Source organism: Onychostruthus taczanowskii, unplaced genomic scaffold (assembly GCF_017590055.1).
Source record: "Onychostruthus taczanowskii isolate IOZ18803 unplaced genomic scaffold, ASM1759005v1 scaffold48, whole genome shotgun sequence".
NCBI classification, from domain to species: Eukaryota; Metazoa; Chordata; class Aves; order Passeriformes; family Passeridae; genus Onychostruthus; species Onychostruthus taczanowskii.
In genome coordinates this window covers 4770860-4785279 of record NW_024502347.1, presented here as the reverse complement: position 1 = coordinate 4785279, position 14420 = coordinate 4770860, and the positions used below count along the sequence as shown (strand labels likewise).

The 14420-nt window shown below is 34.4% G+C and overlaps 1 protein-coding gene across 1 annotated transcript in view; it reads left to right on the top strand.

The window, feature by feature from the left end:
- Window positions 1–14420, top strand: part of GRIK2 (glutamate ionotropic receptor kainate type subunit 2) — a 347507-nt gene that overhangs the window by 179553 nt on the left and 153534 nt on the right. Inside the window, exons 7-9 of the mRNA XM_041414905.1 lie at window positions 4947–5090; window positions 6354–6461; window positions 13376–13489. Of these exons, the coding sequence (XP_041270839.1) occupies window positions 4947–5090; window positions 6354–6461; window positions 13376–13489 (366 nt within the window). The remainder of the gene's footprint in view (window positions 1–4946; window positions 5091–6353; window positions 6462–13375; window positions 13490–14420) is intronic.

The window sequence follows — 14420 nt, the reverse complement described above, 5'->3', positions numbered from 1 at the left end:
TAGAGTGGAATTAAGAATCTGTCAAGAAGTAAGAAAACATGAGCATTAATAAGCATACAATGCAATTTAACAGTTCATAAAACAGTAAAATTTAATCCCAGGCTGAAAGATTTATTAAATCTCACTTAGCAAAATGGTTTTGTGGGATGTGTTAGCAAGTGAGAATTAAGTGAAATTATTTCAGGGGCAATAGATTTTATTAGCTGGGGAGGGGAGGAAATAGTTTTGCAAGCCATTTCTTCTTAATTTCAGTCACTTGTTATAATTGCCTTGAGTGTGGGAGGGCTTTTTGTGAGTAGTAGTAGTGTGTTTGGTCTCTGGAATTTGTGTGCATGGTGCTGCACTCGTCAGGCATCATCTAACTGAAATGTCTTTTGTTGATGGGCTTGTGCAGAAGTTCTTCTTATGGTTGTTAAAGGTATTTAAATCTAATACAACTTACACAGTTATCAGTAAGATAGAATGACTCCTATTGGATTTATAAGAGCTTTTTTGTTTGTTTTGCAATGTTTTTCATTCATGCTCCCTTTCTGTGTTCTTTAACACACCTGGGAAAGACAAAGAAAAATTTCTTTCTTCAATATTAATCTCTTGTTCTGGACCTTCTTGAAAAATCTCTTTGTAAGGTACATTTGAAAGTAGAGTTTGGAGGCATCTGATCAAGAATATGTAGTGAATTAAGGAGAGTGATGTTAGCACCATTGGCACCATATTATATGATAATTTGGGGGATAAAGTTCTTATGTTACTAGTTACTCTCTTTCATGGATTAAAATCATATTGTCCTAACAAAATTCGAGATCTAGCCCTTAAAATTTTCTGATCAAACATTAGTAGACTCTAAAATAAAAGAACTACAGATTTTTATAAGTAAAAATAATCTTACTTTTATATGTAACCTATCATTGTTTGTGTAGTTTATATTCAATAAACTACAGAACTACTATCCAATTTATATTAAATTCAACTTTTTAATTTTTTATCAAACAGGACATACTTTAAGGAAGGCAATACTGCCAGTAATGAGGACCTCTCCTGCACTGTAGGTAGTCTTTTCTTCTTGACTTCTAGGTGTCGTCAGACTTTTTGCACATAAAGTTTTTTAAGTTGTTAAAAAGAAAGGAAGCAGAGGAAGCTTCTATAAGAGAATCAGTCTTCAAAGGAAAATAATGATAACAAAAAAACCCCTTGGACAGAGGGCTATTTCTGTTCACTGTGCTCACAATGGAAATAACTTAAAATACAAGAGTAATATGGGGAAAATGAAAGGCAGGTGGTAGAACAAAAAAATGGAAGTGTTTTTTTTTTTTTTGTTTATGAGATATCCCATTTATTCAAGGTTTTCTAGATAATAACTATGTATTGGGTGTTAAATTGTCACTCAATATAAAAGAGAAGAGTAAGTAATTATCAAAGGAGAAGTACTGCTCATAGGCTAAGGTGTTTATAGGGCATTTTTGATGGTTTTGAAATGAGTAAGTATTACACTGCAAATCCTTACTGTGCAATGATGACTATGTTCCTTTTCCCTAAAACAGTTATGCTGGGGAGGGAGGAGATTTGATTAAGCTGTCCTGCTCATTGTAGCTGCAGTATGTACTATTTGCTCAGGCTCTTAGATTAAAGAACACCTGCTGTTCTTACTTTCCAAATTGTACTACGTCATTTCTGTCCTTCATAAACCTGACTATGAATAGACTGGATATATTGGGAGTTAAAAACCCCCCTAATCCAACAACCTGACTTTGCATCCAGTGTTCTATCCCAGGAACTAATCTTGTGTAAGAAATAAAATACAGTTTTTAAGGACTAATGGAAAATTCATTCCTTATGGAACATGCCCTGCCTTGTGTACTTATACTCTTTGCGAAACAGGAATGCAACATTCTCATTCTTTTCTAAAGTCTTGGAAGGCCAAGTGCCATAAATACAAACTTAGCAAGAAAAGCTTGTTGCAATATGAAATGGACATGTTACCACATGTCCAGTGACCACAGACAGTCTGAATTAAGTTTGTTTCAGATGATACTGAAAATCCAGTCAGTAACAAACTATTTATTTTATATGATGAAATAAGTTTCACAATGGATTAGAGACTATATAAATTGCTTTCATTGTGTTCACACCTTTTCAAGGGCTATTGCAATAAAATGTTAAAGTGTTCTTTCACTTCTATGAATTTATTGAATATTATTGTCATGGTCACCTAGGAAACAAATACAGGTATATATTTGTGAGCATTTGCAGTTTCCTTTCATTCTTGATGCAACTAAGGAAGTCACACTTGAAAGAACATAAGAATAATTTTAATTAATGCACAACATTTTTCAGAATACATTAGTGACCATCAGACACTAAGCAAAATGCCATGAACAGTTTGACCTTTTAAATGTATTTGGATTTATCTCACAAGGCTAAAAGTTTACTGACTACAGATTGGAAGACAAAGATGATCTTGAAGAGAATAATGAGCTGCCTATTAAAATTATAAGCTATTCTACTTATTGTAGAAGTATTATTCAGATAATTTGCAGGTAAAGATAGCATAAGAATTAAAATGTAATGAAGTCTATGCATACTTTACTAATCAACAAAATAATCTTCACTCATGCTGTGCAATAAGTGAACTGTACAGTATCTTCCATTGAAATTTTTAATGAGCCAATTCAGTTTGATACAAAACTGATTAGAGAATAAGAATACTATGTATCAAGGTTAAATTTTTACTTCTGTTTTAGTTTGAATAGGATATTTTCTTCTAGAATATTTTAAGAACTGTTCAGACTTTTAAAAATAATTTTAGCAATGTATTTGTCTTTGCAAGAAAATCTAGACATACTTAATTTGTGATGTGTTTGTAGCTTTATATTGATGACAGGAATAACTGGTAGATATGGGTTCACATTTATCCATCTGATAGGACAGGGCTTGTCAACTGAGTTATGGATATGACACTATTGCATTTTCTTCCTCATTTGCTTTGTCTTTGATGAACACATGTTTTCAGAACCAGAATGTTAAGAGGTTGGAATGAACCTTAAAGATCATCTAACCCCAACCCAGCCTGCCATGGACCAGGTTGCTCAGAGCTCCATTCAAACTAGCTTTGAACACTCACAGCGATGGGAACATCTGCAACATCTCTGAGCACCCTGTTCCAATGCCTCACAATGTGTATCTGCTAGAGCTTATCATGTGCCTGTGACATCTTTGGGTGTTTTTTGTCATCCTACAGATTTCCACTTCAGTAGCTTATAGAATTTAACTGAAAGCCATATTGTTCTGCATCTGGCATAATGTCCATCCATTTGATTCCTTCTGACGAGTCTTAACAGTTCTGCTTCAAAATTTGCATCTAATTAATCAGTTGGTGCTGGTGTTGAATTTCTGATTGCTACTTTGTGGGATATTTTTGCTAAAGTCTCAGAGCAATTTCTATTTTCCTTCATTGGTTCAAGGACTACAGTTTTAGAAATTAAACTGATTTAAAAACCAGTTTGCATTTCTGAGTCAGATTTATGTGTTGTACTTATTAAAAGAGCTGTTGTCTAGACTTCAGCTACTGCCAAGTCTTGCTTCTAGAATATTAAACTTTTCATGACGCTTACTCAGCATGTCATTCCAACTTTCTGGTGTTTCACTGCCTCCTTGTCAAATATCAGCTTGCCTTAAAAGCACTTTAATGCCTTGAAGATAATGAACAATTTGGCAGCAAAAATATTTTCTGACTGATTTGGAGCCCCTACATAAACTGCTTGGAGCCTGAGATCATTGAAACCTCTTATGCTGGCTTTTTTGAAATTAGGATTTATTTCTGTTTGAATTCTGAAATCTCTCCTTGGGAGAGCCATTTAAATGTGAGCATGTATTATTCTTTTTAACAGTAGCTTATGGGCTATAATGGTAGAATATTTTTGCATTTTTATGTTTAGTTTTATTGTAAAGAGCCTCGGGACGCCTTTGCATGAAAGGCACTATATAAGCTCATTTTGTATTGCATTGTATTGTATTGTGACAAGTGCAATAATCTCCAGGTTTCCTATCCATTAAAGAACTAATTTCACAGCTCACTAATTATGTGAATGAGAAGGGGAAATAGGTCCTTTTTCTCTAAGGTATGCTGAGCAGATGGCGTAGCACTCATTTCCACTGGCTGAATCCAAGGTCCTCTAGTGCTTTTGGTTCTGAGGCTTACCAGGCCTCTGTTTGTCAAGGAGAACAGGAGAGAGATATCACTTGTACTGCATGACAGTGTGTACTGAGAGGCTGTCTGTGTCCTTTGCTAATACAATAATTTCTTAGCAAACACTATGTCTAAGTTTATTTATTTAGGATGGGACATGAAAACTGTTAAAATTAATGTGCATTTTGATGCAATTCTAATCTACTTCTGATTTATTGAAGATATTGATTAGTTCTGCCATAGGGATTTGAACTGATGCACATTAAAAATTATTAATGATTCAATTGAGTACTGTTGGGATGGAATCTCATCTGTAACTCCAAAACAAAAAAACATTACTTCCTGAACTTGTACACTTTCCTTTATAGCTAAGGTTTTCTCAACTTGTTTCCTTTATTCTTTTGCATCACTCATGAAAATAACCAACTTGAATCAAGCATGCACACAGTGATTTATATACCTCCCTAACGTACTGCTTTTTAAAGTAACTTGAGTCATCAGATACTAGTGTACTCCCATGATCCTGGAAAGTAGCTATTTGAGCCCTTTTTACAGCATTAAAAGGAGGCTGCCTGGAGATCCTGACATAATTCACGTATGACATGGCAACAAGGCTACATTTTACAGCGCTGTGCAAGGAACTGGACCATTTTTTCCCCTTCAGCAGAACGAGCAGTGCCAATTTATTATTTCCTTCTCTCTCTGCTGGCCTGTCTCACGCGTTTGCTGTGCGCTGACGGTGCTGGTGCCGCTGTCGTTTCAGACGGATGCAGCACTGATGTACGACGCGGTGCATGTGGTGTCGGTGGCGGTCCAGCAGTTCCCACAGATGACCGTCAGCTCGCTGCAGTGCAACCGCCACAAGCCATGGCGCTTTGGGACACGCTTCATGAGCCTCATCAAGGAGGTAAGTCACTAATAATGGGTCCTGCTCCCCTGCTTTCTTTTCTCCCAGTCCCCATTTTCTTTTGCTTTCACTCCATTTGGGGTTTTTTGGGCTTTTTTCAGTAGATGGTCATCTGTCATCTTATTATGTATAAGGAGTTTAACAAGCAAGACAGCATTTTAATTTGAAAGTGGATTTTCCTGAAGTATTACTTCAGGAACTAAAATATACGGAAAGGTGAAATGACTGCATTCTAAATAAAACTTATGTTTGTAGATAGTTTGGTCTTTGTGGCATAAAAACCCAAACACCTGAGACTCTAATCTGTAGACTGATTATGAGAAATCCAGCAACTTAATATGGCATCAGTCTAAAGGGGCCAGGAATTAATTTAACTTCCTGGTTAAAACCAATATTTTTCTTCATTTTCTATGGTGAGTTACTATATGTCTCCTTGATTACCCAAGATGCTGTTTAGATACTGACAGATAGGGATAATAGAACTAGGAGATTTAAGGTGCTAAAGGTGAACACTGTAGACTATTCAAATCTCCTATACTGTAACTCCTCATACAGTGTTTCTCAATCTAGATATACAAAATATTATGATGAGGAGGATCAGTTGCAGTGGAATGCGGTTTTTTTCAATATTGGTTCCTTCTAGGATGATAATTTTATTTCCCACATTTTCTCTCCTACTTTGTATAGTTTCAGAACTAGAGTAGATTTTAAGTTATTAAAAAAAAAATAAATTAGGCTATTGCGTTTTATTAAAAGTGAGGAATAAGCTTAGGAAGGCTGGCTCACTGACCTCAATTTTTGCTGTGTTGGTGTGGTTTCAGGGGAATCAGCATCTTCCAACAGTAAGTCTTTATTTGAATGAAATTTCCTGAAAAAAAAAATGAAGTCCAGCATTAATGAAACTGATCGAAACTTGGGGACTGGGGAGGGGGAGGTAGGTAGGGAAGGAGAAGGGAAAATGCATGGATGAATGATGGAGGAGTGAAAAAAAACCCAGCCTTTTATCTTGTTCAGTTGAAGAGTTTATTGGCTGATATGGAAAGTTTAAAAATTCAGTCCATGAAGACTGAAAAATGTTTGATTTCATTAACAAAAAATAAATACAAAATATTTTAAAACAAAAACTCAGCCACAAGGTAAATTATTTACACAAAATGAAAACTTAATGATCCCATTTTGACAGGAGTAGTTTGTCCTTCCTGAGAAAAAACTATAAAGAAATAAGTATTTATTTCTAGAAATTGTTTTTTTCTTTCTTCACAGGCCCACTGGGAAGGCCTCACAGGCAGGATAACTTTCAACAAAACAAATGGCTTAAGGACAGATTTTGATTTGGATGTCATCAGCCTCAAGGAAGAAGGTCTTGAAAAGGTGTGTAAGACATTTGCCTCCAAGGAAGTGGGAAACAAAACAAAACAAAACTCACCCCCTAAAAATATTTAGAATAGTATTTCTTGTGTTATGTAAAACAGTGTACCTGCTCTCAACTCAATAACTCTATAAGTGGCACTAAAAAGTTAAGAATTGATACCCTGACCAGTTTAGCTGTCTTCTGATATTAATGTTTCTTGTATAGAAGTGGAGTGAGAAACCAAAGAATTGGGAAATGCTCTTTCCATGTAGCTTAGTATTGTCTATATTTGATCTTAAGAGCTAAGGAAGCATGTACAGATATTTGGCCTGCCTATATGATACCATCATGATCTGAAATCAGATCATCTTCCTTCCAGCCACCTTACCATGACGAGGCAATGGCAGGAAGCTACAGTGTCTCACATTGCTGTGACCAGCAGGCAAAGGTTTTGCAACGGGCATCTGCCTTGAAGTTTGCATTTAGATCTGGTGTTCGGTGTTCTGTAAGAACTGTTTTCCTTCATCTTCAGATCAAGCTCTCTCAGCTGTTGCCCCAAGGTGATTGTGGGCACAAATAAAAACAGAAATTAAGGGAAGGGACCATACTGCAGATTTGCATGTTCTTTCTTCTGTAAATCACTGAATGGAGAATCTAGCATTAAAAAAAACCATACTTTCCAAAAATTTTGGCTCAAAAGAGTAGCTTTGGAATATTAATTTTCTCTTACTGGGAAGATTTGTAAAGGCTCAGAAGCCATGAACTTGTCTTGAAACACATAGGTAATAACATTTTTGTTGTCCAGAGGAAAACATGTGATTCAAGAACTAAACTATACTTTAAAATGTTCAGCGATTCGCTGATAGTAGATTTCTCCTATGAAGTCCCATAAAGTGAGCTCAGGCAACTTAGCCAGGCAAAACAATGATTAGACTTGAAAAGTAAATCAGTATTGTGTACAAGTAGAGTAGGTACAGTGCAAGCTGTCTTTTTTACTGGAAACAGAAATGGAAGAATTAATGCCATGGTAATAGCTAAATAAGTCAGCACTGGCTGAAGAGTTTGCATGTAAGTGACAAGTGTTGATAATGAGGAAAGGAAGGCTTTGTAATTTAGGATGGTTTTAAGAATATTAGGTGGCATTTGGGAACCACAAAGCAACATGAGATTTCTGGAAAATAAAATCTCGGTTGACAATACACTAGGAGATATATACATCAGTGAGAGACAAAACAAAAAAGGTCTACAGAGAAATATGAAAGACAATCAAATTCAACAGGAAATACAGTAGTACTCTAAAACACATAATAGAAAAAAGGAACTTGGGAAAGAGTTATATTGAAAATTAAATAAGAGACAAAACCACAAATAATTTTTAAAACATATGGATATTTAAAAAACCCAGTATGTGCTTGAGCTGTATAGAAAGATTTTCGTAGAAAAGGAAGATAATTTTGCTGCCTTCATGGCCTATTTTGGTCATGTGATAAATGGAAGTGATAATGTTAATTTTTTATCAAAAAGTGTTGACAATCTTTGGAATGAGCAGAAAGAGTCAGTTACTGTATATGAGCAAAACCAGAGCAGTTTCTCTGGGGTGCAAGGAGACGAGACAAGGAAAAGTAAAATTCAAGTGTATGCACATACGATTGAATTGCTTACTAAACATATGAAACATATGGTGTATTTCACTGAGAAAGATAAATCAATGTCCACAGAGAAATGTTTCTCTTTGAACAAAACTTCATTATTCTGAAAGAATGCAAACCCTAGTCTTCTTGAATCCAGAGTGAATGATTACATTTTGGAGCAGGGCCCTTCCTAGTTGGAGTACATTTTAGCCAGTTCTTTTATTTAAAAGAGCTGTCTCAAAGTTTTGAGGATTTTTTTCCTCCAAGACTTAATTCTCCTAAAGTGGTTATGAGTCACCCTTCTCTCAGTCCCCTACCTCCCCCCACATGTGCACTCCATCTTTCTGTCTCCTTCTTTCTGCTACTCCTTTTTTCCCTTTTCTTTTCCCTTTTTGTCTCCCTCTCCCTCTCCCAGACCTCCCTGCTTGTTTCCATTTCCATCTAATCCCTCTCCCTTGTACCTATTAATCTCTTTCCCTGCCCTTTCTGTCTATTCTCTTTTTCTTTCAGGAGCCTTTTTACATCTTTGTCCTTATCTGGTATGTTTTTAAATTTCTTCCCAAACCATCTTGTCAGACATCTCTGTCTGTGTGGTAAGAGTTGCTGAGCAGGTTTTTATTTCCCTTTTCTTCTGTACATCCTCCCACTTGAGGGATGAGAAAAGGTGGGGAGATGCATATTATGGTGCACAGAATTCTTATGCCATCTTTCCATCCTGTAAACTTTTATTATTTCTTCTAACCTCTTTCCAAATAAGGGAGAAATATTTCTTTTGACAAGGACAATAGTTTAACTCAACAATTTCAGCTGTAATCCCTGAAGAGAAAAATATTGATGGATGGGAAAAAAAGAGAAAGATTTATCGTGAAGAATTGCTATAAGACTTTTATTTTTTTTTTAAATTTAGATTTTGTACAAAAATGTCCTAGATAAATTACCTGTTAGTATAACCAGTATAACTGGGAAATTGCCTAAATCATGTGTTATAAGTTCAATGACTGCTGAAGTCAGTGACAACAGAACAATTCCTCACTGATTAAAAAAAAATTCTATGTGTGATCTCAGCTTTTACATAAAATACTTGTTCCTGAAACTCTTGAATGAGAGGTGATAATCAGGCATCAGTCAATAAGAAGTATGTGTTTCCAAATAAAATTTCATGTCTGCCAAAAATTATAGCTCCGTGTAAGATGAACATGACAAAATTAAGAGATGATTGGAGTGCTGTTAATATAATATACCACAAAATTTTATTATGGCCACTTTGGACAGACTGAAACTATTCATGATTAAGCACAGTGAAAATCCAAAACTGTGACACTCCAGCATAATAAATTATAATTTGCAGTCAATCAGTCTTTACACTGAGGCTGCATTGTGAGGAAAATTATTTTATACTTCAAGGAGATAACAAATGCCTGAATTTAATATGAAATTGATATGAAAATTTGTCACTGAAGAAGAATCATATATCCTGAATATGAGATGTTACAACTGGCTTGAAGCCTTGCTCAGAAACCTTCATAGGGTTGTGAAGGGAGAAAAAAGAGAGGGGGAAAAAAAAAGGAAAGACATAGTACATCTGTGGGATCCAGAAGTATTAAGTATTGTTATTTATGCTGTATTTGGCAAAGGCATGAGATGGATGGGAAAAAAAGAGAAAGATTTATCGTGAAGAATTGCTATAAGACTTTTATTTTTTTTTAAATTTAGATTTTGTACAAATTTTATTAATATTACTGAAGAAAGGAAAATAAATTAAGCAATTTGCAAAGGGGAAATACAGAAATATGAAGAAACATTATTATTCCTAATGGAATATAATTGTTTCCTTGATGTAATCACCACTACTACTAATTACTCCACAAAAGTAAAAAAGAAGGTATAGATGAATTTGACAAATCTTTGAGAGTTGATCATGGCTTAGTCAGTGGGTAGCAGTGCAGAAAGGCAATGATCCTTCCTAATACAATGCTTGTGGCACTTCACTGTGAGTCATATTCACAGTTTTGATTGACTCAGAGCAAAAATAATGTTAATTTTCTCAGGAGAACTTTGAAGAAATATCAAAAAGAATAATACTTGAAAGTATACTTATCTATTCATGAAGATAAATCACTTTTGAAACATGCTGAAGAAAGCCGCTGAATTTTTGGGACTAGCATCTCATGAGACTGAATCTGTGTAAAGTGCTCCAGAGCATATGTAAACTCAGCACATTTTAACTTTCAAGAGTGTACAATGATTCTTTTTTGGAGGGGATGGTGAAATATTTTGATGGTTTTGGCTAGGACACAGTTAATTTCCTTCCTATCAGCTTGTATGGGGCTGTGATTTGGATTTGAGCTGAAAACAGCGTTGATAACACAGGAGTGTTTGAGCAATTGCTAAGCAGTTCTTATACAGAGTCAAGGCCTCCGTAGCCTGCAGAGCTGCAAAGTGGTGCTGGTGGGGGCATGTCCAGCTGGGTGAGAATATCTGGTTTTGAGAGACTGTAGTAACCCTGATAGTTGCCTGGAAGTCAAAATGTGGAAGCTTGGATGCAAGTTTTTAACACTTCACCTGAATTTGGGAAATTGTATTCTGTGTTCTTGAGGACCACTGCAATGACCATGTTACAGAATACTCTGTGATATTCAATGATGAATGTAGCTCTTGGAATTGTTTCAACTTACATAAGCTGATTCTTGCCCAAGCTAATTCTTTCTGTCATTTTTCTTTGTCTCACTGTGGAGCACATGTTCATGGGTACACCTGGCTTGGATCCTGTTCTTTGGATAATAAGTGTTAAAATATTCAGATTGTCATGGTCACCTCAGAATAGTTTAGCCGTTTAGAATAATAGGGTATAGGGGGCTTGACAATATAGTCAATATTTACAATATATTTACTGTGTAAAAGTTCTCTCTAAAGTGTATATATGAATACTTGTTTCACGTTTTAGGAAAATTTGTAAGTTTGTTTGAAACAAGTGTGATGCAATAAGTCAAATTGTAGCTTGTTTGAATTTCGGTTATAGACTACCTTGATGCACTTTTCCTACATTTTCGGCATTTAAGCTTTTCTAGTAAAAGCACACTGGAAATTCTATTCTGTTCAAAAAGCTACTTAAAAATTAAAACAATGTGCTGAAACAAATAGAAAATAATTAACTTGCTGCATTGTTTTTGCATAACTTTTCTGTAAGAAGCAGCTTTGAAAATACATTTGTGTGATTTGAGAGCTAAACACATCAGTAACATATAAGAACCTGTGGTACAAATTGTTGGGTTTGAGCTCATCAACAAAGATAATCCAAAGAAAGTCTAATTTTGAACCTCTGACTTTTGGTCCATTTCTTAGATTTTTGATTAACAATAGCAGCAGCAAAAAGTACAATGAATCTAATTAGGAAAATAATAAATCAATTTATCAAGACAGAAGTTTCTTTTTAAAGTAATGCTGTTGATAATTCTTACGCATCTGCAGTACATTAGGTCTGTAGTTAGATAACATCCAAATTCTAACAGTTGATATTCTTTTGCTTGTGGTTGTGACTATGTCAAAAAGTAGGAGAGGATGTATTTTAGTTAGCAGTGTCTTACCTTTTGCCAATCTAAATTTGAACTATAAACATTAATTTGAACAAAGCAAATGATATAATGAATTTTGGATTTGAAACTGATCATATAAGGTATTGGTGTTTCCTCAGAAATTTTTGTGCTACTTGTGTAACTGAAGTTATATCTCATAGAAGAGATTAATTCAGCTTCAGTTATATGGCATCAGGCTCAAGTTCTGGTCTTTGTCATTCCTTGTTATTCTACTCTAGTTTCATCTTTGCAGTAAAGCAAACATTGTGATTGTCATAATTAGCAGAACACTGCAATTAAATGTTAGCAACCCTTTTAAAATTTCTTGATTGTGGCCAAGCTGCAAGGCTGAACATTTTGTATTTTCTGAAAGCCTTTCAATTCACTAAATCAAATTGTATTACAACAGTAAATGAAGGAGAGATTTTTTGGTAGCAAAGCTTGATTTCAATACTTTGAAATGATGTGGTAGATGTTATTTTCCAGTTGTATTACTGAGATACACATATTCTTTCTTCCCTTCATGATTCTTTGATCAGTTTATGAAGTACTGAATGGCCAAGTTCAAAAGAGTGATGTCTTGGAGCTGAGTGCTAAGCAAGGAAGACAGACAAAATATTGATTCTTGTGGGACAGAAAACTGTTGAAAAAGGGATCAAATTTGTCTTTTCTTTATTACAGCATCCACTGATTCATGCTCTGCTGCAGTCTCAGTTTTAGAAATGGAACTCTTTTTATGCACACCACATTGCATCCTAAACTTACTTTACAGCCCTGGGGCAGCAAATCACAAAGTAAAAGTATACAAACAGTCTCTCAGGACTCAGTTGAAAAGATAATTTAAAAAATGGTGTCTGTTTGTATACATACATACATATATTTGCAATGAATCCTTATAGAAATGTTTAATTTTTGTCTAGGATTACTTTTAAAATGTCTTTAGTTTGTGTTATAGATATTACTTAGTATTGGAAATGATGTTTAAATTCATGTCTAAAACCAAAATAAGACCAACAAAATATTTGTGGGGGCTTTCCTAGACAATGGAGTAATACAAACATTCTAATTTCTAAAATGGGTAGTTATGTTTACCATTATAATTGTACAGGAATGAAAATGCAGATGAGTTACAGATAAGCCTCATTACTTACTACTTAGTATGTATGTATGTATGACCTGAACCTTAAAGCACAACCTTGGATGTTCTTACTTAGATAAAAATCCCATAGATTTTATTTTGAAATATAAAATGTCAAAATACTCATGTGTTGAAGATTTATCTGTAAATAAATTAAATTATTGCCTGTTTCTGTCTTCTCAATGACTTTTTCCCAAAAACATATTTTGTCCTGCTTTTCTCTCTGATCACAGAAAAGTGTAAATCCTTTTAAAGAGACAGTGCTCTCTTCTCTGCAAATGTATTTGTCCGTGTTATCTTCAGATGTGGTTTATCTTGAGAAAAGGAAAACTAAGTACAAAAAGTAGCTTTAGGTATTCTTTATATCATTTTTACACCTAATGTCACACTTCACAAAACATAATTTAAGGTATTGCTAAACATATTTTAAATAAGCAGACTTTAAATGTAATCATAGAGGAAAATGAAACAAAATTTAATAATAATTCTTAGCAATCAATTGGTAAGAATCTGTTTTTTTCCTTAAAGTATTCTTTTCTAGGTGCTGAAATGTAACTAATGGGCGATTTATACAGTATTTTACTGTTTTATAGGTTGGAACTTGGGATCCATTGAGCGGCCTTAACATGACAGAGAATCAGAAAGGAAAACCAGCAAACATCACAGATTCCCTGTCCAATCGCTCTTTAATTGTCACGACCATCTTGGTAAGAAATTGTATTTGCTTTCCCTGAAATAGAGTTATGCAGAAAAACTGACAGAATGTGACACACTAATTGCAATAGTCGTGAACAGCTTGCAGTGTGCGTTACCATTGCTTGGAATTTACTTGGAATTACTTGGAATTTTTTGGTGTCATGAGTGAACACCAGTTGATAAGGTAGTCATGGATGTTTACTGTTACCTTCATTGTGAGCAGGTTATCCTAATTTTAGAGTTAGTTGATTAGTAGTTTAACTTTTCTTAGTATTGACTGAAATGTTTTCTTCTTTACAAAGCTGCTTTTTTCAGTGTCATATGAGATCAAAAAAGATAATTGGTTTTAAAATGTGTTTTGTCTGTTAGCCTGATGATTTTAGCCAGCAAAAATTTATTGCATTTGCTTGCTATTCTAATATCTCAAAGGAAAGTACAAAGTATTTAACATTTATTTAGAATTGCTATTGCTCAATTATGGAGAGGAAATTTATAGTCATACACATATTTAATTGATTTGTCCTTTGAACTAGACCAGAAGAAACAATTTGAGTAACTTCTTTATTATTGTAAGTGTTGACAAATTCACAGCAATGAATGAGGTATTTTTTACTTATAAATATATACATTTATTTATGTAAAATAAATGTTCATTTATTTCCTCACAGTAATTTTGAAATAGTAATTTTAATTGCAATGCAAATTTAAAACTTTCCAGAACTTTGTTGGGTGTGTTTTTCTGCTGCTGCCATTATCATGAATTTGCAGATATTAAAAATGAATCTGCTTCCTGGTGGTTGCATACTTTATTAAGAAGCTTTTACCTACTAACATATATTATGACTTTTCAAAATAGATTGAATTTTTACAGGTACATAGGCACAAATGCCAGTGTGCTTTTAACCTTTTATGTAACATGGATCATATAATTTCATCCAGTGG